The following is a 25218-nucleotide window of genomic DNA, read 5'->3' as shown; positions in this document are numbered from 1 at the left end:
TAGTCTTCTTCCCTGTAATGTGGCAGCAGCATATGAGGTGAACAGTTTGGGAACAGGTTCGTGTCTCTGTTCTCATGGAGAAAATGATCTGATAGGTTTGTAGCATAAACCTATTCGCTGGAACGTTAAGACAATATAATTACACTGCAAGCAAGACACAAGTAGGCAAACTTCTTCATGGTACTCGTGCACGGGAGAGAACCGGACAGGCACCGTTCCTTCGCTTGACCCCAGTAGCTCTCGTCCGTTCTCCCGTATCACTGTCCTTTTATTGAGGTTACATGAATATGCATAAGTTCATTAACATATGACGTCTACATACACAAAGAGTACCTTGCCTGTGTGTGTGTGTGTGTGTGTGTGTGTGTGTGTGTGTGTGGACTGCTGATCAAAGGGTCAAACATCCTTGGTCAGGAAGAGGGTAGCCTCCCCCTCACCCTAGATGGTTCATCCTAGATAACACGGTGAGGAAGTCCTGCAGTTCATCTAAACAAAGAGCACTTAGACTAGAACAGACGCAACTACGTTAATCCTACCATAAAATAATAAGACACGGTATGACCTCTCATGCTCCCAAAGTGCTGTCTAATACACACAAAGTTTGCAGACTATCAAGGATCAAAACCTCTACCAATCTACAACTAATTACAAAACTCTAAGCATATATAAGTAAATATTTCTAAGCATAAATGACAATCAACAATACAAATCTAACATGATCCATTTGAGGAAATTTCATTCTGAGAATGCCGAAACTCTCTTCTTCTTTCAGTTTTTACGAGTGCAAACATTCAAACATATACTGTTCACAAATATGAGTACAAATGTTAATATTTAATTATTTTCAGGCCTGCAGTCAAACAGATTCATGTCTTTGTTCTCCTCGTCAAATTCCAAATCATCATTAATGAAGCAGATTTAAACGTTACATTTAAATGGGAAAAAATAGCTTCTAACTGTTAGTTCAGGTTTTATCAGGTGGCACCAACACATTCGTCTGAAACACATTGACGTGTTTATGATTTGTTCCTGTAAATCTGTATTTCTTATTGATGCTCAGATCAGACAAGCCCTACAGGACAGCTTTCTATATTTCATCCAATATTTCAATAAAATTGATCTCTGTTCATTTTAAAGTGGTAATGTTTGGAAAGTTTGAGATATTTCCTAATGTTGATGAACAGTTTGAGTCTTGAAGACATAAAACTATTGTAGTTATAAACTGTAATGAATGTTTAATGGCAGCAGAATCAGATGTGTAAAAACTAAGATGTACTGTTCATCTGAAGATATCTCAGGCTGTTCTTCATCTGTTTTGTAAATAAGACTTTCTACTGTCTGCTCTGTTTCAAGGAAGATAAATAAAGACTACTCGTCTTTCACTTTGGGCTGCTGGTTTCAGATTTTTAAAATCTGCTACTGTGATGCTACTTTCCAGAAATCTGATTAGTGAGTTGGTCTGGTTTCTGCTCTGGAGCAGGTTAGGTCCACCGTATAGGGATTAAATCTGAATTTAGGGTAAATGGAGAAAAATCCCACACGTCTGATATGTTTTTACAATATCTTTTTATTAACTCCAGTTGCGATTTATTGTCAAGAAGTGTCAGTAAACTAATGAATGTACTAACCAATTAAAAATTAATTCAAGTCCAGTTTAGTTGACTGTCTTCATTAGAATAAATGTGTATTGAGTCTCAGTCACTGAATAAGGTGACTCCCTTTAACGTAAAAGCTTAATAAAGTTTAAAATGCAGAGGGAAGCCCGGTGTCGGCGTGCTGATGCCGCGCCCGATCGTTTTTTTCTGACCTGGTGAAAAACCAAAACGAATGACTCGAGACAGACTTCTTCAATTCAGTCAACTTCTTTATTTCAACCCCTGCACAGGAGGGAATCAGGTCAGCATAAAGTCTCTTGCAGATTCAAAGGGCAGTCCTTCTAACTGTTACATTTATATTATTCCAAAGTTCCTTATTTACCTCCCACCTTTCCTGTTATTCTGATATCACGTTCGCCTATACGACATACACAGTTTTGATCAAAACAACTTCTTCCTCATCTGTCGTCTTCTACCTTTCCTTTTAAGGTCTTGCATCTTTAACCCCATTCTTAAATGCATGTCTTAATTGTTTATGTGTGTGTGTGATGTACATGTCTGATCTGCAATGTGTGTGTGTGCGGGTCATGTCAAGTGTCTTGAGTGTGCGCTTTGTAGGTGTTAAGTGTGTTGCGCCCGGGGTTTACGCTCTCCTCCTTAGTTCTGCTTTTCTAGTCTATACTTATCCAAAGTGTTAGACTGTTCTTAACGCTGCCCTTTGTCCCCCCCCTCCCGTTATCTACTGCAACTTCTGTACTATTTCTTAGTATCTCGCCTATGCATCTTTTTTCTGTGATGTTGTTTCAACTATTGTTGCTCCCAAGGTCACACAGGGGCCTGCTTAAAAGTATAATGTTTAAACAGCATAATGCTAAAAAGCTATATAATGCTACAGTGGGGCAAAAAAGTATTTAGTCAGCCACCGATTGTGCAAGTTCCCCCACCTAAAATGATGACAGAGGTCAGTAATTTGCACCAGAGGTACACTTCAACTGTGAGAGACAGAATGTGAAAAAAAAAATCCATGAATCCACATGGTAGGATTTGTAAAGAATTTATTCGTAAATCAGGGTGGAAAATAAGTCAGCCGGAGAGGCACTCTGTGTGCGTTTGTTCTTCTTACATTTGAGGCATTAGTGACACAAACATTTGGAAAGTTATGTCTGTAAGTGGGCAGAAGGGATGTTATGTGGTCATTCGCGGCTCAAGAGTTGGCAGTTCGTCTTGTAATCGGAAGGTTGCCTGTTTGAGCCCCGGCTCCGACAGTCTTGGTCGTTGTGTCCTTGGACGCCAGTGTCCGGCAGCCTCGCCTCTGTCAGTGCGCCCGGGGGTGGTCTGATGAATTTGTGAGACCACCCCCGCCCCCCCCCCCCCCCAAAAAAAACAAACAAAAACAAAAACTGCTCAACATAACTGAACTACCAAAGAAACACATAAAATCAGATCTGTAGGGAGAGGCAGAAACTCACATGCGTAAGAAAACACCTGACTTGTTCCTGGCTGATAATCACATTAAAAGTCTCTGCTTAGCCACCAGCTCTCACCTGCTGACAGAGGCAGAACGAAACCTGAAAAAAACTGAACTTTAGGGTCAGAATTCAAAAAGTGAAACTGAAAGAAATTTAAAATCTTTCTTTTAAACAAGAATCAAACTGAGCTCATCCAGCCGTTCTCAACAGCACGTCCAAATGTTCAGTTGTTGGGTATTTTTTAAATGACATATATACCTGTACACACTGGACATATACTCACATATATAATATAATCATATATACTCGTAACCATTATATATATACCTACACTGGAGAGGTTTTTTCTTTTAAATAGAATCACTGTGATAAGCAGCTAACCTACATGTTCAAAATCACAAGACCCACAAATATTATCCACAAATCTTATTCACAATTATATTAATGAAGTTTGTGCCCCTGTTGTACGAGCAGATGTTGATCAGTACTGTTTGAAATGTAATAATTAGGATCAATAAGTAACCTCTGATTGTGTTATGACCAACGGTGACAAGTCCAAACATATAGGGTTAATTCAGCTTGGCACAGCTACGTGTGCACCTGGGACTCTTTCTCTCTCTGCGCTCATTTTCATTTCCTGTCTGTCATTTTGTGTGTCTCTGCTGTGTGTGCTTAAAGTTATCTACACCCTGGGGTTACCTTTGCTTCACTTCGCTTGCTTTCTATGTGTTGTTTTATTGTAAATGCACAGGGCATGTTCATATGACACTGTTTAATCAACTCAGTTCCAAGAATTCTACTCTTTTCCAGAGGACCTTTTTCAGTGATTTAATTTTAATTGAATCTGAAAAGCTGGACTTCCACAGCGTTGGTGGGATAAGGTTATCATATTGACTTCAAAGTTCGCGACCCCACACAGTCTCATCTCTTTATGACGTGGATTACTTCTACATGAACACTGGATTACAGACTAGGAGTAAAAACAAACAAACATAAAGGCTAACCACAATTTGCTGCTTTGACAACTGTGACTCTTCTAATTAAAAAAAAAAAAGAATTAAGATTTAATAAAAAAATAAGAGTTTCTTATTTTTTCTGGAGCTTTGATTGGGAGAAAAAACATCTTCTGTTCTTTGGCTGTTGAACCCTTTAAGACATGATGCAGTGCATGCTAAATGTTGGACTGAAGTTCTGAATCTCTTATTTTAACTTTTGCATTAAAATAAAACTCCAACTGTTTCTGAGAAGGAATCCAACCTGACAACAAAGAAGCAGAACAAAAGTCTGGATGGATCGCATTCCAGCATTTATCAGATGAAACTTTTTGTTTCACAGCTGATTCAGTGGGGAAAAAATCAGTCTGTCCTCAAAGGAACCTTAAACTGAGCTCATCCAGCCTTTTTCAACAGCACAGCAGAGCTTCTATCCAACACTGGTGAGTTCAAAGCATCACAGTCACTCTGTTTTAAATTTAAACTCTCTCTGTGTCAGGAAACATAATTATAACACTGCTGAAGCTGGTGTGTTTTCATATCACCACTCTCTCCCACCGGGGACACTCTCTGCTATTTCATCCAAGTTACTCCAGACTTCCTCTTTCTCTTCTAACTGACATCCAACCTGTGAGGCATTCACACTGACAACATTCAACATGACTCCTTTGATTTCTAGTTTCAAACTCATGATGTCGTCTAAAACAAGATGGCTGGTATTGTCATCAAACTTGGAGTAAATAACCTGTGAAACAGTGTTCAGAGCACACTGAAATGTGAACTTTGGGCTCACAAGGACTACTTTCACATACACTGACCTACTTATGAGTATGAATGTGTATGAATATTAGATAGAAAGCACTTAAACAGAAAGAGCATCGAAAAAATACTTGTATGAATGGGGGAATGAGGCAAGTTGTGTAGTGCTTTAATTACTATATGAGTACTATCTGGTTGTTAAGTGATGACGTGATTATCTCAGTTGTTCTCCTGATTGAAGTTTGGTCTGTTTACAGCGTCCTGCAATGCAGTTGCATTTGTCCCTAACCACTGGGAACCCCTGCGTTAACTTTTATTGAGTGGAAAAACGTTTGCGTTCATCCTTCTTCTTCATGTGTTTACATTATGCTTGTCACGGTCAGTGGGAGCTGACTGTATGTAGAGTGAATAGTGGGACCCAATTGCAGACATGGAAGGAGACGTAACTTATGTTAAACACAAGGCGAGCCATTTATTGAGGCTGAAAAACATGAAACAGAAAACAAGGCTCAACCAGGGGAAAACTAAACTGAAACCTAGACAGGGAGAAACTATGGTTAACTATGACACGGTGACATGAACACGAGTATGCGAGAAACTATGAGGAGGTAACAAGAACAAGAAACATGAAACCTGAGCTGAGTCATGAAAGACTTAATCCTGACATGACGTGGTGGGAGGTAACACAGACGACCAGACAAAGACTGAACAAAAACATGTAGACTAAATACACACAGGAGGTGATTAGGGGAAGTGGAAACACAACCATTCCCAACCATTTGGAGCCACTGCACATATTTCACATTAGAAAAATTACAGGGCACACCACCAAACAAAAATGTCACAAAAAGGCTATTGATAATTTCCCCCCACGCACCAGATATAGTGGGATTGGCTCAGTTTGTCCCCAGTATACCGTTTTTTGCTTTCTTCTGACCACTACTCATGCTAGGGCCTTCATCTGGATTGGAATTTTCATAATCATAATCTTAATTCTAACCAATATAGAAATTATCTATTAGATTACATTAGTCTTGATACAGCCTCTGCCACCACATCAGATCAATTGCTCTGGGCTCCTTTGATCAGCTCCATCACCTAGTGGGGGTGGGGGGTCATAGTTTGGTCCCGCCTTCACTGTTGTGATTGGTGTGGGGGTAGGGACAGGCTTAGGGCGTCGGGGGGTTCCCCGGAGGCATTTTCCTTGGGGGGCTCAACCCGGGGTAGCGGTCATGTCCGGTTAGGGGCTCTGTTGGCTCTCAGGTGACTGTTTCCTCGCGGCTGCGTGCAGCGGGACTAGGGGAGGGTCTGTGCTGACGGACGTGGGTTACTGACCTGGTAACCTGGCTGCCCCTGGGTGGGTCCGGGATGGGCGTGAGGTTCTGGGGGCGCTCCGTCTCTGGGCTGGGGCCCGGGCCGGGCCTCGGGGGCTTGGGTCCTGGTTGGTGTGTTGCCGGGGTTGTGGGCGGGTGGGTGCATGGGGGCCCAGCCCTGGAGCAGGGTGCCGCCGGTGCATCGAGCCACCTGGGGGGCTCTTCAACTGGTGGGGAAGATTGTCACATCTTGCAGGAGCTTTCCTCTCCTCAGGGGCTCTCTCTACAGGAGGGGGAGATACAGGAGAGGTGGAGGAAGATCTCAGCCTGGGTGTTTATTGTCTTATGTAGTCTGGAAGAAGAGTGGATGGTGGGGTGGGTGCAGTTTTCTCTGTGGTGGGGTTGGGTGGACTGTCCTGGGCTCTGTGGGGCCGGGAGGCGCTGCTGCGCTGGGCCCCGGTCTGGATGGGCCTGGGCCCCCTTTCCCTGGTGGGTCGCGGAGTATGGGGGTGCCTACTGGGGTCAGCGGGGGAGCTGGCCCCAGGGAGGGGTCACTTGCCCCTCCCTTCCTTCCCTCCCCATCTCCAGCTGCCTCCCTCTTCCCGCTCCACCACAACCACCCACACATGCAGGACCTTGGAGTAGGGGTATGTCACCAGGGTGCAGAGGATGCCACCCCCCCCCCCCCCCCCCCCCCGTCCCCTTCTGGCTGCCTCTGCCTCAATTTTATCCCACAACTTAGACATTCACATTACTCACACTCTCATTACACATACATATAGGATCTTGGGGGTGGGCACGATACACGGAATCCAAAGTACCATCAGGGTGTACACCCCACCCCTGGCGTCGTTGCCCACCTCTCAATGTTAAATACACGTAGACATTGAGGGCCAGCAGGAGGGACCATGCGCTTACCTGCTGCTCTCTGGCAGGTAGCTCCATGCCCTCCTGGGTTTTAAATGCACCTTAGAACACACATGCATCAACACTACAATGAGCGGGTGGAGGGAGGTTTGGAGTCTTCTCTCACCCCCATTCTCTGCGACCTGCTGGAGCGGGGGGGCTAGGAGGAGGAGTTGGCCGTCCGACTGCGGTCTGGAGTGTGGGGCCTCCCTGCTGCTGCGGAGTCAGGGCGGTCTGCCTCCCCCCACCGCAGGGAAAAGGGTAACACCACCTGGGTCTGGGGGCAGTTCCCCCCCTCCAGGGGCAAGGGTACCTAGACCCGGGGCTTAGAGTACGCTTGGGGAGTGTGATTGTGTGTACAGCGTCTCTTTATGTCTGTCTCCACGTTGGTTGAGTGTGGAATAAGTGTATATGAGAGCATGAGGGTGGGAATGGATGTTTGTATATGTGTGTGCCTGTATTTCTGTGTCTATATGTCAGGTTGGGTGTCAGGCGCCACCTCTCTGGGGACATCTTAGGCCCTCCAAGGTATGGAGGCCTATCTCCCCCTACCACCACTTCCCCTGCCAGTGGCAGACTCCCTCAGGCATCGGTGCGTTGGTGGTTCTTTGTGTCCGGGGGTGGGCGTCCAGGTACACACCGGCTCACTCCTTGGCGGCCGCTTATCGGGGCCTGGAGCCTGGGGCTCGCTCGGGCCACTTCGGAGGTGGGGTGCCCCCGGCCTCTCGGCCTGGGGCTCGGTCACTCAGGCACGGCTGGCTGCCGGCGGAGCTCACGGGCGCGTCACTGCAACTCCCCCTGGTTTCTGCTCCGCGGCTGCTGAGTGAGCCCTCATCTGGGACTCTCCTCAGCTCTTTCTGGGACAGTGGCGCTGCTGCCCCTCTGTTGGTCTTCCTTGGTCTCTTGTGTTCTGGGGGCCTCTGGATGTCTGGAGTTTTGATCTCCTCCATACCTGCTTCATGCCCTGGAGGACGGGGCTGTGGCCCCCCCACACCCTCTAGCAGATCATTACATGAAGGAACCTTTTAAAAAACAAAAAACAAACGCGTCCATGCTCACAGGTGTACACACGGGTGATCACACCCACAAACTACACCCTTTTTGGCTCCTACCTCAAAGCACACTGTGTTCTGTTGATCTTATGTGCTGCACAATAATGTTTAATATTTAGTATTTACTGTCATATTCCCATATATCATTGTGATGTTGTTTATTCTATTACTCTTGTTCTCTTCTGCTTGTTTTCTGTTTTCTTTCTCAGCAGGTGATCCAGGTGATTGATATATGCATTTTTTTTCTTCTTTTTTTTCTTTTTCTGCTCATTCTGTTGGTTTTTGGTTTTTGCCCTTCTCCCCCGTCCCTCTTCTCAGCTGTTTCCAGCTGTTTCTCTTTCCCTCTTTCTTTCTCTCCTTCTTTCCCCCAGTCAAGTCTGTCCCATATTCAGTAAGTGAAAATAAAATAAACAATAAAAGGTGAATCAAATGGACCATTATGGCAAGGCTGGGATGGTCAATTTGGTAAAGTAAATCCGTTGGGCATCTTTCTTTGCCTTTAGACAACAATTCTGTCTTAATAAATAAATAAATAAATAAATGGATTGGAATTTTCTCCAGGACCCGGGTCAGGATGGCTACTTTTTCTTTTCAAATATTTATCTATTGCTATTACACGCTGTGTTGTCTGACTCGAAGAAAGACTATTATGTAATTTCTTCTTCATCTTCTTCTGTTTCACTGGCAGGTGGCAGCTCATTTAATTAGAGCAGGTAGTTACTGCCCCCTAGTGGAGAATGTAATTGTTTTGCCAGTTACTCATGCCTGTCACTTAGAGCAGCGGTCCCCAACCCCTGGGCCTCGGACTGGTACTGGTCCGTGAGTCGTTTGGTACCGGGCCACGAGAGTTGAGGTTCAGGTGTGAAATTTATGGTTTTCAGGGTTTTTGTCGGTTTTCAGCGTTATTTTGTTATCGTTTTTATCGTTAACTCTGTTTTCCTGGGTCTTTTCACATGTGTTATGAATAAATCTTCTTTTTTTCAGTACCGGTACTAGTTTTATTTTGTTGTATTTATCCGCGACACCTTAAAGGCCGGTCCGTGAAAATATTGTCGGGCATAAACTGGTCCATGGCGCAAAAAAGGTTGGGGACCGCTGACTTAGAGTGCTAATCAAACGGAACCAGATAATCTTCCAAGACACAGCTGATCATTTCTTACAGCACACCAGGTCGCAGTGGTTGGAAAACACTGACAAAGGGAAACAGCTGACACAAATGAACCTCATGATACCACAGAGAAAAGTAACAGGAAACATGGAAAGACGTAGACATAACATCACTGGCTTGACAACATGAAACACACAGACAAGAAATACCTGACATACTGACACAGGAGACAAGAACAGATTTACACATGAAAACCTAAACTGCAATAAAAATTCAACTAAATCCTAACCAATAATACCAACACAAGAACTTTTCATACTTTCAATATAATATAAGAAATTAGAAATACAAAATGAACTCAAAATGCTCAGTCATAGACCCAGCCCATGACAATACTAACCATAGCTGTGTAGCTAGCCACATTTCTATATACCAGCTAGCCCAACTTCAGTAACCCTACAAACGTCACTACTGTTTAGTTTTCTGTCTTCATTTATGTCGGAAGTGGTAGCAGAGCTGTACGTTTTAATTTTTCAGAAATCCCTCAGTCAGAACATGCTATATTATGTTTAGGTGTAAGCTAGCGAGCAAACTCTCTACTGACTTTGAAGTCCATTAAACTTCATAAATTCTGTTTTCATGGATGCCTGGATGTTAAACTTAGTGGTTACACCTGGTAGAGCAGCCACACTAATCACTTTATTTAAGATGAAAGAATTTAGACAGTTCATAGCTCTCAGTGATGTTGCAGTGTTCTTTTGACTTTGGGACCTGAAGTGGAGTTTGAACCCGGAAACAGCTAACGACATCAGACTTAAAGACCGGATATATAGCTGTATAAAAACAGGTACATTTACAATTATTTGAAACTCTGGTCATTTTTAGCGCGAAAATCCACCACTGGAAAGGGAGATATGTGACAGAAGAGAAAGAAAAGCAAAATAGGTTCATTTTAAATGTGACTGCGATTTAAAATAAAATCATTTTCTTTTCTTTCTCACTCAGGGTGCAGACATGTCTGCTGCCAGCTGTCTTCTATCGAAAGATCGGTTTCTATGCTTCATCTGTCTGAATGTCTTCACTGATCCAGTCTCCACACCATGTGGACACAACTTCTGCAAAAACTGCATCAGTCAACACTGGGATATCAGTGACAGGTGTCAGTGTCCTTTATGTAAAAAGGCATTTGAAGTCAGACCTGAGCTGCACATCAACACTTTCATCTCTGAGATGGTTTCTCAGTTCAGACATGAAACTCAGCAGAAAGTCAGCAGCAGCAGCTCAGAGCAACAAGCTGCCAAACCAGGAGAAGTTCCCTGTGACATCTGCACTGGAACCAAACTGAAGGCCCTGAAGTCCTGCCTGGTGTGTCTGGCCTCCTACTGTCAGACTCACCTGGAGCCTCATCTGACAGCTTCACGGCTGAAAAGACATCAGCTGATTGATCCTGAGGAGAACCTGGAAAGCAGGATGTGTATGAAGCATGATAAACCTCTGGAGCTGTTCTGTAAGACCAATCAGACATGTGTCTGCATGCTCTGCTGTGTTTTTGATCACAATACTCATGAGTTTGTTCCTCTGAGAGAAGAATATGAAGGAAAGAAGGCAGAGCTGGGGAAGACTGAGGCTGAAATTCAACAGATGATCCAGAAGAGACGACTGAAGATTCAGGAGATCAAAGAGTCAGTGAAGATGAGTAAAGATGCTGCAGACAGAAAGAAAGCAGAAGGTGTTCAGGTCTTCACTGCTCTGAAGGAGTCTGTTGACAGAAGCCTGAACGAGCTCATAAAGGAGATTGAAGATAAACAGGAAACAACAGAGAAACAGGCTGAAGGTTTCATCACAGATCTGGAACAGGAAATCTCTGAGCTGATGAAGAGAAGCTCTGAGGTGGAGCAGCTCTCACGCTCTAAAGATCACCTCCACCTCCTCCAAGGCTTCTCATCCGTGAAAGCTGCTCCAGCCACCAAGGACTGGACAGAGGTCAGTATCCATCCACCATCATATGAGGGGACTGTGGTGAGAGTTGTGGGTCAACTGAAGGAAACACTTGATGAAGAGATTGAAGACTTGTTTGAGGCTGAGCTGAAGAGGGTCCAGCAGTATGCAGTGGATGTGACTCTTGATCCTGATACAGCACATCCTAAACTCATCCTGTCTGATAATGGAAAACAAGTACACGTTGATCAAGAGGAGAATGATCTTCCAGACAACCCAAAGAGATTTTCTGAATTTCCCATTGTTTTAGGAAAGCAGAGTTTCTCATCAGGCAGATTTTACATTGAGGTTCAAGTTAAAGCGAAAACCTTTTGGATGTTAGGAGTGGTCAGAGAGTCAGTCAACAGGAAGGAAGAATTCACATTTGAGTGGACTCCCAAGAAAGGTTACTGGTGTGTTTTTAAGGCAAATGAAAATCTTTGTGTAGCTCTTAAGGACCCTCCAATCCGTGTTTCTTTTCAGTCTTATCCTGAGAAGCTGGGGGTGTTTGTGGATTATGAAGAGGGTCTGGTCTCATTTCATGATGTAGAGGATGCAACACGTATCTACTCCTTTACTGGCTGTTCCTTCACTGAGAAACTCTACCCATTGTTCTGTCCCGGTGTTAATGATGATGGTAAAATCTGTCCACCTCTGATCATCTGTCCTGTGATGGGTGATGGTGACAACTGATCTATCAGTCAGTCTCTCTTTTCCAAGGGGAAATTGAATCAATTACAGGTTAATTTCAGCATTTAAACCAACACAGAGAAGAAGTCCTAACAATAGAACTGACCAAACCGCACCTGTTGATCAAAATCACGTGACATAGTTAGAAGCTACAGAAAAAGCTAGTAAGCGGAACTTTAGTTGATTGTTTTTTGAAATTGTTATAAATATATAATCAATCTGAGGAATTTCCTATTAAAAAGAACCTTTCTTTAATTTTCTTTTAGAGTTAGGGTCTGGTTTCCTTTCATGATGTAGATGATGCAGTTCTTATCTACTCCTTTACTGGCTGCTCCTTTACTGAGAAACTCTACCCATTCTTCTTTTCCGGTGTCGATGATGATGATGATGATGGTGGTGGTGGTAGCTGTTTCTCTGATCATCTTTTCTGTCAGTCAACCAGTCTGATTAATCTGTAATTGGATCAATTACAGATTAATCTCAACGTGTAAACCAACACAGAGGAGAAGTGACCAAACTACACCAGTCTATGTGGTTAGAAGCTGCAGAACAAGGCAGTAATCTGAAATTTAGTTGATTTATTTTATTAGACTGTTTTCAAGTTGAAATTTTTTTTTTTTCCTGAAGTCCAGCCTGAGGAGGTAGACACTCTACAGGGTGGTCCATTTATATGGATACACCGTAATAACATGGGAATGGTTGGTGATATTAAAGACCTGTTTGTGGCACATTAGTATATGTGAGGGGGCAAACTCCTCAAGATAGGTGGTGACCATGGTGGCCATTTAGAAGTCGGCCATCTTGGATACAACTTTTGTTTTTTTAATAGGAAGAGGGCCATGTGACACATCAAACTTATTGGTAATGTCACAAGAAAAACAATGGTGTGCTTGGTTTCAACGTAACTTTATTCTTTCATGAGTTATTTACAAGTTTTTTTCAAATTGGTGATATGTTGTGGGGAACAAAGACCAAACGGCTTAATTTATTAAAACAAGGAGAAAACGATCACCTCTTCACTGGGGTGAAGAATTGGGCCGCTACGGCGTCGATGTACAAGAATAAATGAATTTACACATCATATTCATATGAGTACGGTCCTATTAACCCTCATGCTGTACAGCAGCGGTCCCCAACCTTTTTTGCGCCACAGAGCGGTTCATGTCAGACACGGAGCTGCCTTTAAGGTGTCGCGAATAAATACAACCCCATAAAATGATCCGACCCAGACAAAAACTGTGGTATTTTGTAAATATAATAATAAATGTCAATGTACTATGTAATTTTGTAACTTTATTAGCAGCATAGTCCTGTGGACAAATGATTTCACTGTTACTTATTATCTGTATTATCATTGTATTAATTAACCTTGTATTAAGTCATTATCATTGCATTAGAACCACATAACAAGCATTGCATTAAAGCATTTATTGAAGCTGTTGATATTACATTAAAGTCTGTATTTCAGGTGTTAGCATAATCACATAATAATCTTTCATTGCAGGTGCAACTGTAATCATTTTATACACATCGCATTTTGGTGCTTTTAAAGAGTTGAAGCGCGGTGAGTTAATTGATGGTCAGAAGCTTCGTCCGGCGCGAATTCCGGCCGATCTATTGAGTAAAGTGACTTAGAGCTATGGAAAGGTTGCTTACACGCTTACAAAACACTTATACCATATTATTCAGTATGATCCTTTGTTCATTTATGTTTTTATTAAGCTTTAAGTAGGGCCATTTGATTAAAACATTTATTCAATATATTACATATATACTTTCAGTTAGGTTAGTACACATATGAGAGTGGCCTCTGTCTGGTTGGGAGCTTTAGTAGGCGAGGTGAGAGGTGAAACAGAGTGCAATTGAGGTCGGGACACACATACACACACATCGTAGGTAGATTCATTTCTAGGTAAGAGTTCAGACATATTTTGCAAGCTTGCAACTGCATTTTGTGCCTGCATAAGTGATAGTTTGTTGTAGGACGTGCTCTGAGGTTTCGGAGATAAGCGAGGGTAAGATGAGCTACCGGATGCGCCTGGCGTGGAGACGGAGAGAATGTTCTTTTCAAATGTGTCAAAAGTCGTTACCAGAACATTTGTGGTTTTGAAGCTTATGCATGTATTGTATCTGCTTGACGCATGAGGGGGCGTCATAAATATTACCCTGATGTTATAAAAACAACTGCTTGTGTATTATTGGGCGGAGATCTACAGCTGATGTTTTGCAGTGTACATCTCCCCACACGTGTGTTCATTAAAATCATCATTTGACCTAACCCTCCTGGACCAGTGTTGTGATTTGGATTCCTCCTGTATCCCTCCTCGATATTTGAATCCGTAACACATCCTCCTCTCTGCCGCTTAATGCTCCCTGGTCGCTATGGTAACGTGTAAATATTTCTTTCAAAATAAGACACATCTACAACAAGGGAAAGACCCAGGGAAACCAAATTAACGATAAAAACCCTGAAAACCATAAATTTCACACCGGAGCCTCAACTCTCGTGGCCTTGTACCAAACAACTCACGGACCACTGCTGTACAGAACTTCTGATGTCCAGACGGTGTTCCTCTGGCGTCCTGCTGTGAAAAGTTTTGGGTCTAGGGATTAACATAGTTGCCATGGTTTCCTTTCTTCTCTTATTTGCTGTGTGTGATCAGGACAATTCTGGAGAAGATGGGCCGTTTCTTCCCGGAGTAAACGCCCCTGTTTTATTCAAAAAACATCGGTTTTACGTGGCCTATCAACACAATTTAAAAACTGGTATATAGTGTGAGATTATTATATTATCTTATGCCACGTTAGACCCCTAATTAAAGATTGTGAAATCATTATGTAGTTTTAGTTTGCATTATTATCCTGACTTAGAAGAGGTGATAACTATTAGATTTATTAAACTGATTTGTATTACATTAGACTGCTGATTTATTGTGAATGAATGATATTGTTTTATGATGCATGATACTGCTGAGTTATAAGAAATACTGTTTTCAGAGAATCATGGCCTTATTTGTCTGATTAGAAAAGAACAGAACATACTGCACAGGAAGCCAAGGTCATAACTTAGGCTGACTGAGAGAGAGAAAGAATGTGGATGTTTAGGTTTTATGACTTTGGAGGGGGGCTGAAGCTATAAGAATGTGAGGAATGCTCAGACACTTCGAGATCAGGCGGACACCCTCCCGCGCTCATCTCCCCTCCGGATGGTTTGTGTTGAATTGTATGAAATAAAAGATTGTTGATTGAGCATTTATACACAGAGTATTGTCCGTCCTTCAGCCCAAAGATCAAAAGAATTGGGAGGATTTAACAATAGTTTGAAGTCCGCACGTTCGACCCAAGTTGAAATGGAGACTCGGGGTCCGTCGACCCCAGAGGGTTAATCAGAAAGCTTTAATTTGGCTAGTTATGTATTGAGTGTCATGTATTTAATATATAATCTTAATACTTATTTGCTGATTAGATTGTTTTATGAGACAAGGGGATGAGAGGCCCAGTGTTTGCCTTTAATGTATGTAATGGAATTGCCTCTGGAAAACAAGTGGCAGCGCACATTACCGTTAACATGTACTGGTGGCCTGATTTTGTTTTTGGCAACGGGCCCACACAGTCCAACAGAACTCTCTCAAACGGCTCACCCAGCGCTGGAATCGGATGAAGAGGAGCTGGCGGAATCGGTTTATTTGGCTTTCCCACTACCTGGCATGTATGACATGAGCGACAATTTTGATTTTGATTTTAGTCCAGGCCAAAAGAAGTTACGTAGTATATGGTGATAAGTTTTTTTGACCCCAAGATGTCCAGCTAAGCTGGCATCATGTGCGAGACTGAGAATCTGGAGTCTATATTCCTTTGGCACCAGAACCTGACTTACCCTATGTAAATCAGTTGAGTCAGGAGACCAAGATCGCAACAGCACACCGTTCTCAAGGAAATATTTCACTGGAGCCTTAGATCCCTCTCTGTCCACAACAGAGGTAAAACAAGGCACCAGTGAATGATCACCCTGCTGTGCTTTGATCAACATTTCTCTGGTCATATTCAAGGTCTGATTAATGTCCTCAGGAATCATTTCAGGAACGTCACATGTGGAGACTTTTACAGAATCAATGGGTGACACGAAAGAGTCGTCTTCATCAAGCGTAGCCATAAACGACCCCGACAAAACCACAATCTCACCCATTTTACGAGCCTGAGCACGAGTAATTGCGCACGCAGGAAACACCTCTGAAGCAGTGGAGTCTGAGTCAGCAGCAAGGGCGGGAACATCAACAACTTCTGGCGGGGGAAAAACATGCCCACCAGCTAGATCATTACCAAGAATGAAGGAAACTCCTTCGATTGGTAATCGCTGGCGCACGGTGACTTTAACGTAGCCCGACACTAACGGTGAATGCAGGTGTACCATATGCAGAGGGGTTTTGGTGACACTCATTTTTATTCCCCACACTAGTATGTCGGAACCACAGGATGTTGTTTCAGACAAAGGCAGCACAGACTCTAGTAAGAATGAGTGGTACGCACCCGTATCTCTAAGACTCGTGACTGGCACTTTATCATTTTCTTCACCAGTCCCGGGTTCAAATCCTGGACGAGCCCCCAATTATGTTATGGCCCGTCTAGGCGCGGCCAGACCACAACATAAAGGGTGATCCATCCCCGTCCAACCCCAAGCAGCACATCACACACTTAATATTTTGTGACAGTGATTTATTTACAATAAGTGCAGTTAAACAAAGGAAGGGAGCATATCATAACTTCAGGGTGAACCCAAGGCCAAAACAACAAACAAAAGATAACCTATCTCAGGAATAAACACAACTTACCTACTCAAAAGAACTAAACCAAACGACAATCACTTTCCTCCCTGCCTAACAAAAAACAGGAGAAGACTGATCAAACAAAAAGGCGGTCCACCCCTACATGCTCTTACATTAACATAATGACACAGTGACAGTCTGCCGGTTGGGTTGGGCCGAGGATGAATGAAGTGGCAGTCCCCGGCGGTCTCTTCTTATCCGCTGCCTCCTGGTTCTCAGCCAATCGGTGCGAGCCATCCACCCTGGATGCACCAATCCCGGAGGAGCACCTGGACACTCAAATTCACATATGATTACAATCACAGTCGTAACACCCCCTTTCCCAAGAATTAACATTACCCCCAAAATGTTTAATTCAAGGAGAAAGTGCTCTAGACAGAGTATCAGCCAACACATTCTCTTTCCCTTTCTTGTAATTGATCTCCAAGTTAAAATCTTGCAATAACAAGGACCAGCGCATAAGTCTTTGATTGGAGTTGCATGTTTGGGAAAGAAACACCAGTGGGTTGTGATCGGTAAACACCTGCACAGGCAACACACTTGACCCAACACAGACCTCAAAATGCTTTAACGCAAGGAGTAAGGCAAGAGCCTCTTTTTCAATGGTGCTATAATGGGTCTGGTGTCTGTTAAACTTTTTCGAAAAGTAGCAGACGGGATGATCTATGCCATGACCATCTTCCTGTAACTGAACAGCGCCTGCGCCACACGAGCTGGCATCAACTTCTAGTTTAAAAGGGCGCTCAAAATTCGGTGCAGCTAGCACTGGTGCACTGCACAACAATGCTTTGGCAGATTCGAATGCCACCTGACACGCTGGAGACCAAATAAAAGGCTTTAAGGGGCTAACAAGATCGGTTAGGGGACTAACCACATCAGAAAAGTTTCTGCAAAACCCTCGATAAAAACCGACCATTCCTAAAAAATGACGCAGAGCTCTTTTTGTCTGCGGGACAGGAAAATCAACAATGGCCTGTACTTTCGCAGCCACAGGGCGCACTTGCCCCTGTCCAACCTGTTTCCCCAAATAAGTAATGGTGGCTTTACCAAACTCACACTTAGAGAGGTTTAATGTGAGAGAAGATTCACAAAAACGTCTGAACACCTCAGAGAGCGTTTCCAGATGTTCTGACCATGTTGGAGAGTAAATGACAATGTCATCCAAGTATGCCTCACAGTTTTTCACTCCAAACAATGCCTTCTGCATCAGACGTTGAAATGTTGCAGGTGCGTTTCGCAACCCGAAGGGCATTACAGTGTATTGGAGGAAATGATCTGGAGTTACAAACGCGGAGACTTCAGAAGCTCTGGGGGTTAACGGGACTTGCCAATACCCTTTTAACAGGTCTAATTTAGTGACGTATGTAGCTGAGCCGACACGATCAATGCAGTCCTCCATTCTGGGGAGAGGAAAAGAATCAGGTTTTGTGACTGCATTAACCTTTCTGAAATCGGTACAGAAACGTGGGGTGTTATCTGGTTTAGGCACCAAAATACAGGGTGAACTCCACGCACTGTTACTGGGCTCAGCTAACCCATGTTCAACCAGGTATTCGACTTCCTGTTGCATTAAAATCCGCTTGGTTGGATTTACTCTATAAGCATTTTGTTTTATTGGCTCATCAACTTCCACAACGATATCATGAAACAGCACAGACGTCTGCCGAGGATGGTCAGAGAAAAGCAGCAAATTAGCTTCAATCAGATCAAGGATATCTTTGCGGGCGGAATCTGACAGATGCGACAGAAAGGATTCTAAGTTCTAAGAACCGGCAGACCGTCACTGTGTCATTATGTTAATGTAAGAGCATGTAGGGGTTCGATCAGTTTTCTCCTGTTTTTTGTTCGGCCTCCACGTGCACCTTTGGCGAGCAAGCGGTTTTAATCAAACCCACCCCTGCAGGGAATTTAGTGCCCCTCGCTTCTTTTCTTTTTAATACTGGACACGCAGCAATCAAATGTCCTGAGTCGTGACAATAAAAACATTCTCGACCGTTTGATCTAGCAATGAACGCTGATACATTTTTACGCACTGCTTGTGGTGACTTTTTTCGTTCAGAGAAATTTTCCTGAAACGAATTCTGTGCACAGAACACACTTTTGTGCGTTAAAACAAACTCGTCAGCCAGGAGTACCGTGTTAGTGAGAGACGACACCTTTTGTTCGTTTAAATAAGTCACGATGCGTTCCGGCAAACACTTTTTAAACTCCTCCAGCAAAATAAGAGTTTTCAACTCTTCCACGGTTTTAACTCTACATGAACAGCACCATTTCTCAAACAACACATTCTTTTCTCGCGCAAACTCAACAAAAGTCTGGTTAGCAGTTTTATTAAGATTCCTAAATTTCCGCCGATATGCTTCAGGGACCAGTTCATATGCCTGCAGCACAGTTTTCTTAAGAATTTCATAATCTAAACTCTGCTCAATAGACAGGCTTGAACACACTTCTTGGGCTTTTCCCACAAGCTTACATTGGAGCAAGAGGGACCAAAACTCTTTCGGCCACTTCAAAGCAGCGGCTATGCGCTCAAATGCACTAACACCCAGACTTGACTAGGTCACAGGCTGACAGGAAACTGCATGTTTTTGCAGAGTATGAGCAGCAGACAGAGTGAAACTAAGTTCAGACGAGGGGTGACAGGTTGCCCTGGCAACAGACCTCAGAAAGGGGAAGTTATTTCAAGCTGCACAGGAAGTTTTAGTGCACAGGCATATTAATAAATCAGACACAGAAAAGAGGAACTGAGTAGAAGGAGTTTGTTTGTAATGAAACTGTGTGTGTCACGTATGACGTGTGTGACGTCTGAAGTACCAAAATAACACCATATAAGACACATGTTGAGCTTGTAATGTTAGAGATCCTGCAACTGCCTTTGGGGTGTGCAGGGCTCTCTCTTCCGGAAGATGATTGAATAAATATATATAAATGTCATGGAGATCAAAGAATCGAGTTTAATATTTGGTGTTTCCGCCTGGTTCCCTTTGCAACAGAGAGAACAAATGTGGCCAAAGGTTGGATCTGATATGAGGCGAACAGAAGACTGGTCTAAAAAGATTTAAAGGTAGGCACAAACCTGTTCAAAGAAAAAGCAAATTTGTGCACATTGGATGAATTCTAAATTATCTGTTCGCTGAGTTGACGATCTTAACTATTAAATTGGATCAGTAGTGGTAAAACTAAATTCTTGAGAATGAGAAGCTTTGAAGTAATGATAATGAAACTTCGAGAATGACAGTACTGACTTAAAGGTAATATGGTATTTCATGGTAAAAGAGAAAAGAGACCAATGTATGTTTAAAGTAACAAAGGATAAATAGGTAATTGGTCATTTTATGGGTTTAATAAGTGTCAAACTTATTAAACTGCCTCCCATTTAGAGACGTCTAAAAGGGGCCTCGGGAGTGAGGATTATTCCAGGTAGCACCTGCCAAGACTTGGGACCTTGGTTAAAAATAGCTAATGATCAAAGGATCATTTTTTATGCACTTATTTGGTCAGTAGAAAAGCTGATTTTGGACGTGGAGGTCCGAGAAATAAACCTTGGGTTGGGCAAGGTTTTCTTAAGTGACTTAGAATAGAAAACTGTTGATTTAATGTTGATGAATATTACGGGACCCGCCGTAGTCTATGTGATAGAATCTTTCTGATTCCAAACAGCATGTTTGATGAAAATAGTCTATCACAAGCATGTTTTGGGTGATTCTAAGTGTGTGAACATTGTGGGTACTGCATCTGAGTGATTCTGTGGGATTTGTACAAAATAATAAATAAGTAATAATAACACTACTGGGGTAAGAATCGTGGGTTCATAGCAGAGTGCGTGAAAAGATGAAGTCTGAGAGAAGAGAGTGTGTGTGTGTCTGGCAGGAAGTGAACAATTTTGCATGTCCATAAAAGGAACTGGCTGATGTGTGTGAAAATGATATTAAATAAGTGTTTTAGTGTGTTAATACAGGTGCCCATGGACTTACTCAACCTCAAAACATGAGTACAGCGGCAAAATGATAGATTAACAGAATTGGGACGACAAACAGGCCAGCCTTCGGCTTAAAATTTTTACAGCTTGACCTCTCATTCTGTCCTCATCTGGAGAAGAAGCTTAAAGGACAGTCAATCTCCTGATGAAGACAGAAGACAGACAGAACGCCGTGGACTTGAAGAATTAACAGCAGGCAAAAGACAGTGCAACTGACCTATAACACTGAAGACTCCAGCAGCAGCATGTAAGAAAACATTTGATGGAAGATGAACTCTGAATTACATGCTGGGAAGAACAGTGGGATAAATAATTGCGTGAAAGCACTGGACAGCACTGGAAACTGAGTTTCATATTTGCCATGCTGGGAGTAAACCTGAAATAAAGAAAAGACTGAAAAGATCAAGAGAGAAGCAATGGAGAGAAGAAACGCCTGATTTGGGCCTGTGTTGACCTGCGAGGCCACACAGGAAACTGTGAGAAGAGGGACAAGGACCAGTGAGAGGTCATGCCCGGACGAGTTCGAGTGAGAGCGTATGGGGAATTGGATTGAAAATTGAGTCCAGAGCATCATAACAGAAAGGTAAAAAAAAAGAAAAAAAAAAGGGAGAGAGTAAGAAATACATAAGCTACTAATTACATGAATGAATAGAAAACACACATGCACAAATTGTTACATGTGAAATTATTTTTGGAGAGAATCAGAAGTGAGATAGTTTGAATCCAGAGCTCAGTGCAAAGATGCACGAATTAAACCTGATTATAAAAAACACATCGAGGCAATGAAGATCAGCTTACACTCAATCTTAATATGAATACAAATACCGGTACATAGACGCAACAAAGACACGCTTACACTTGTGAATGTGAATACATGACATAAATTGGTGTTTCTGCCCAGAGAGAGAGATGCGTGTTGTTTAAGCAGTGATGATAATAATGAAATGTCTTAGTTTTGTCACTTTTAGGTGCAAAGCAGACCTGGATCAATTTTCCACATCCAGCAGTCGGAAGAAAGTTATAGGTTAACATCACTGGAAACATTCAGGCCAAGTTTCTGGTTGAATTGTTTACAGCGCCATGTGTCACTAAACCTGACAAGCGAGCTCTCACTCCTGGCTGAAGACAAGGAATGCAGTTCCAAAGAGCAATAACATGGCAGTTAAAGAGAGACAGTGGAGAATGCAGGACAAAGCGGAAAGAGAACTGCCTGGCTTTGGACTGTTGAAGTGGGAGAGGACAACGGAGTGAGAGGAGTACGTGATAACACAGTGGAATGCTGTTATTTAATATGGGAAATCAAAATGTGGGTTAGCAAACCTGGAAAAAAGAAAACTGACTGCTTAAGTGGGAAAATTGTGAAGGAGTCTGAAACACTGCAAAAAGAAACATATACAAAATCACACACACGAACAGAAAATGTATTAACCTTACCAACACTTCCAAAAACAAGAGAGCCCATGAAGATTAGACAGCATCTTGAGCATGTGAGTCTGTTTATCATCTTGTCCAAGTCGCTTAGTGTGATGAAAAATTGATACAAAGACCATCGGACTAATAGCTAAGTAGTTAAAAAATGATCCAATTTTAGCAGAGAAATGTGTAGGAAAGGCAGCTTTGAGAACATGCCCTGGTGGATCTGCAGCTCCACTGCACAGACATCGATTTAACCTGACTAATAACACACACACATGCAATGAAAATCAGCTTACTATCTTTCATCAGTGTTAAAATAGTGTGAATTTAACACACTTAAACCCTGAACTTGAGGAATAACTCAGGGAAGTTCCATGACAATAGAGTGATTTTTGTGAAAAGGAAAAAGTGATTAAAGCTTAAAGTAGTTTTTAGAATAGTGAATTAGAAGTGTTCTTGTACAGATTGATCAAAACAAGTGATTACTGAAAGAAAATAAAAATAATTCAATAATGTGGTAATGTTTAAATATGCATTTCTCTTGTCACGGCAACTTCTTGAGATATGACTCAGTATGCAAATTAGTTGAATGACTGGGGACAGGAAAAGAAAAGAACAACTTGGGTTTCCTGTCTGACTGTATGAGTGAAGCTTGCACTGAAAGAGACACTGTGACTGGGTGAGAACAAAGGCTTGGTAACATACAGGATAATTAAATAAAATGGTCAGTGCAGTAGTCTAAGTGCAGGAGTCCAGATTTGGAAAATAAATTTAGAATTTAGTGATGATAGATTGTTATAACGTCTTTAGAGAGGGCTTAATGAGAATATCAATGGTGTGCAAAACTATGTGGCTTTTAACAAGATTTTCTGTGTATTTAGCAGGTGAAATTATGTCAGTTGACCTCAGACTGTCAGTCGCTGAAGAACCTGAGGCAAAACTTTTCTGTGATTACGATTTTTGGGGTTGTTGTTTTAGTGATGGGTTGATTCTGACAGTTAGGTTTGGGTTGTTTTCTTATTTTAATAGAGGGAGTTTTATTGATCCTGGACGTGGGTAGAACTGGGCCCTTGTAACAGTGCACTTAAGAGAAAATCTGTCAGGTGATTATGTTTTGTGCTTTGATGAGCTACTAATCAGCTCTCTTTTTCTCATTTTTGTGCTAAGCAGGCCTGCAGGAGTGAATTAACAGCGCTGTAAAAACTTTTCAGGAGAACAAACATAAGGTGAGCTTTTCCAGATTACAATGGGCTGAGGAAAAGGCTACCTGTGGGGACCTGATCAGGTTGTAAGTCCCTGTCTAAAAGGATTGCAGTGAGTCAATCCAGTCCAAGAGCATAAAGAACTCTTTTCCTAAAAAACAAAACAAAATAAAACAAATGAATGAGCTCATGTTGCTGAGGGCGGAGAATGGGATTATTTACGCGGGAGTCTCCACTATTAGCAATATCTGGTGTGAATGCGTGTGAGCGAATGTGTGTGACTGTGATGGACTGACGATGTGGACTAAAGGTTGGACTGACTGGACACTGAGATAAAGACTGGACCAAGGGTAGGATGAATAAATGCTGACAAACAATTCACCACACTGGCAAGAGAAGGGGGTGCTTTGCTTTGTTTTGCTTTGCTTTGCTTTTGCCATGAGCAGGAGGAGCGGAAGACTTAATTCTGGAGCTGCTAATTTTGGGTTGTTGATGTTTGCTTGAAGAAAATTCTGTTTTGTTGACTGGGTTTAGATTATGGTATCACATTATATTGTTGGGAGAATGTCAAATGCTAAAGGGGAGGAAATTTTTGATATTACTCATGTTACCATTAACCAAAGCAGGCCACTGTAGAAGACAATTAAATTTTATAGAGGAAAATAGTCAGAACAAAGCAAAATTTACGAGTTACATAGGGGAATGGTAGACTTCTTACATTAAAACAAAAACAAAAACAGTTATGGAATAACAAACACTGGTCCAAGAGACTGAGGTTTTCTTCCTTTAAAACAGTAAATTATTAAAAGAGCACAATCGGTAAGGGTATGTGATACTAGCTGGTACTGGAGGAAAACGGGAGCAAAGTAAAGAGAGAAAACATATTTTGGTTAGCTCTGATAAAGTCAAAATTAAAAGAAGTACCATTACATTCAGAGGAGCAACATGAAATTAAAATGTGAAATTTTGTATGAAGAACATGACTGATAACTGCTCTGTCTTAAGTTTTGTTTCTTATGGCACAGATTGGATCATAAGTGGGGAAAACTGAGTTTCAAAGGTAAAGTTCATGTTAACACACAGGTTTTGTTTCTAGGCAGTTCCGAGGATGCAGGCTCTGGGTGGAGCCAGGAGTTAAAAAGGTTTAACATGATAATTAAACTGATTTTATTACTTAACACAGGTTTGCAAGTGGACTTGCAACGCGATATCATAGCGTGGCTCAAGCACGTTCATCACAGTTTAAACACCTTGTTTTGCACAACGGAATATGACCTCCCGTCTGCAGCTAAACACCCCAATAGCTTTAGTAATAGCTTTAGCCCGGTCGGACTGGGCAGCAAAGGGCTGCTTAAATGCCGAAAACTCCTCTGCTCCTCCACCTGGACCGCTAGCACTGACCATACCGCTTGACAGACTGACCACGCGCACCATACACATACTTTTTTTTCTTTTTTGAATCTTCGGATCACGTGCGTGCCGAACCGTGGAGTGGGATCGGTTCGGATTTCGGATCAACCGTGATCCGTTGCACCTCTAATATCTGAGGTGCTTCTGCGCTACCACAGGGACACGACTTCATCAAACCTCTTTAGCAGTTTTTAAAGGCTCTGACTTTTTAAATAAAGGCTGAAATATCTCTATCATTGAATCCTGCTATTGCACAGAACAGAAATTTATAATTTAATACATCTAGCAGTAACATATGGTCAACTTATGCTATGCAGGTAGTGCTGCTTCTCTGTGAGGATGCGTCTGTGTGCGTTTGGTCTTCTTACATTTGAGGAAATAGTGACACAAACATTTGAAAAATTATGGCTTTAAGTGAGCAGAAAGGATGTTATGTGTAGTTTTATACATTTGTACGCAGAGAAAGTTTAATGAAAGAGAAAATTATCAGATTTGTGAAGATGAACTTAATAAATTGTGTGTAACTG

At 42.4% G+C, this 25218-nt stretch overlaps 1 protein-coding gene and 1 long non-coding RNA gene across 3 annotated transcripts in view; one reads left to right on the top strand and one right to left on the bottom strand.

Annotated features, from left to right (window-relative positions):
• Positions 1–25218, bottom strand: part of LOC309700900 — a 447937-nt gene that overhangs the window by 87483 nt on the left and 335236 nt on the right. The gene's annotated exons all lie outside the window — the stretch shown is intronic.
• LOC309700170 (uncharacterized protein) overlaps positions 1–25218 on the top strand; it is a 33927-nt gene that overhangs the window by 4607 nt on the left and 4102 nt on the right. Inside the window, exons 3-4 of the mRNA XM_082523616.1 lie at positions 10200–11853; positions 15753–15841. Of these exons, the coding sequence (XP_082379742.1) occupies positions 10200–11853; positions 15753–15841 (1743 nt within the window). The remainder of the gene's footprint in view (positions 1–10199; positions 11854–15752; positions 15842–25218) is intronic.

This window comes from Aulonocara stuartgranti, assembly GCF_965226115.1.
Source record: "Aulonocara stuartgranti genome assembly, chromosome: 23".
Taxonomy (NCBI): domain Eukaryota; kingdom Metazoa; phylum Chordata; class Actinopteri; order Cichliformes; family Cichlidae; genus Aulonocara; species Aulonocara stuartgranti.
Note: the sequence above shows the minus strand (reverse complement) of the source record. Positions and strands in the feature narration are given on the sequence as shown.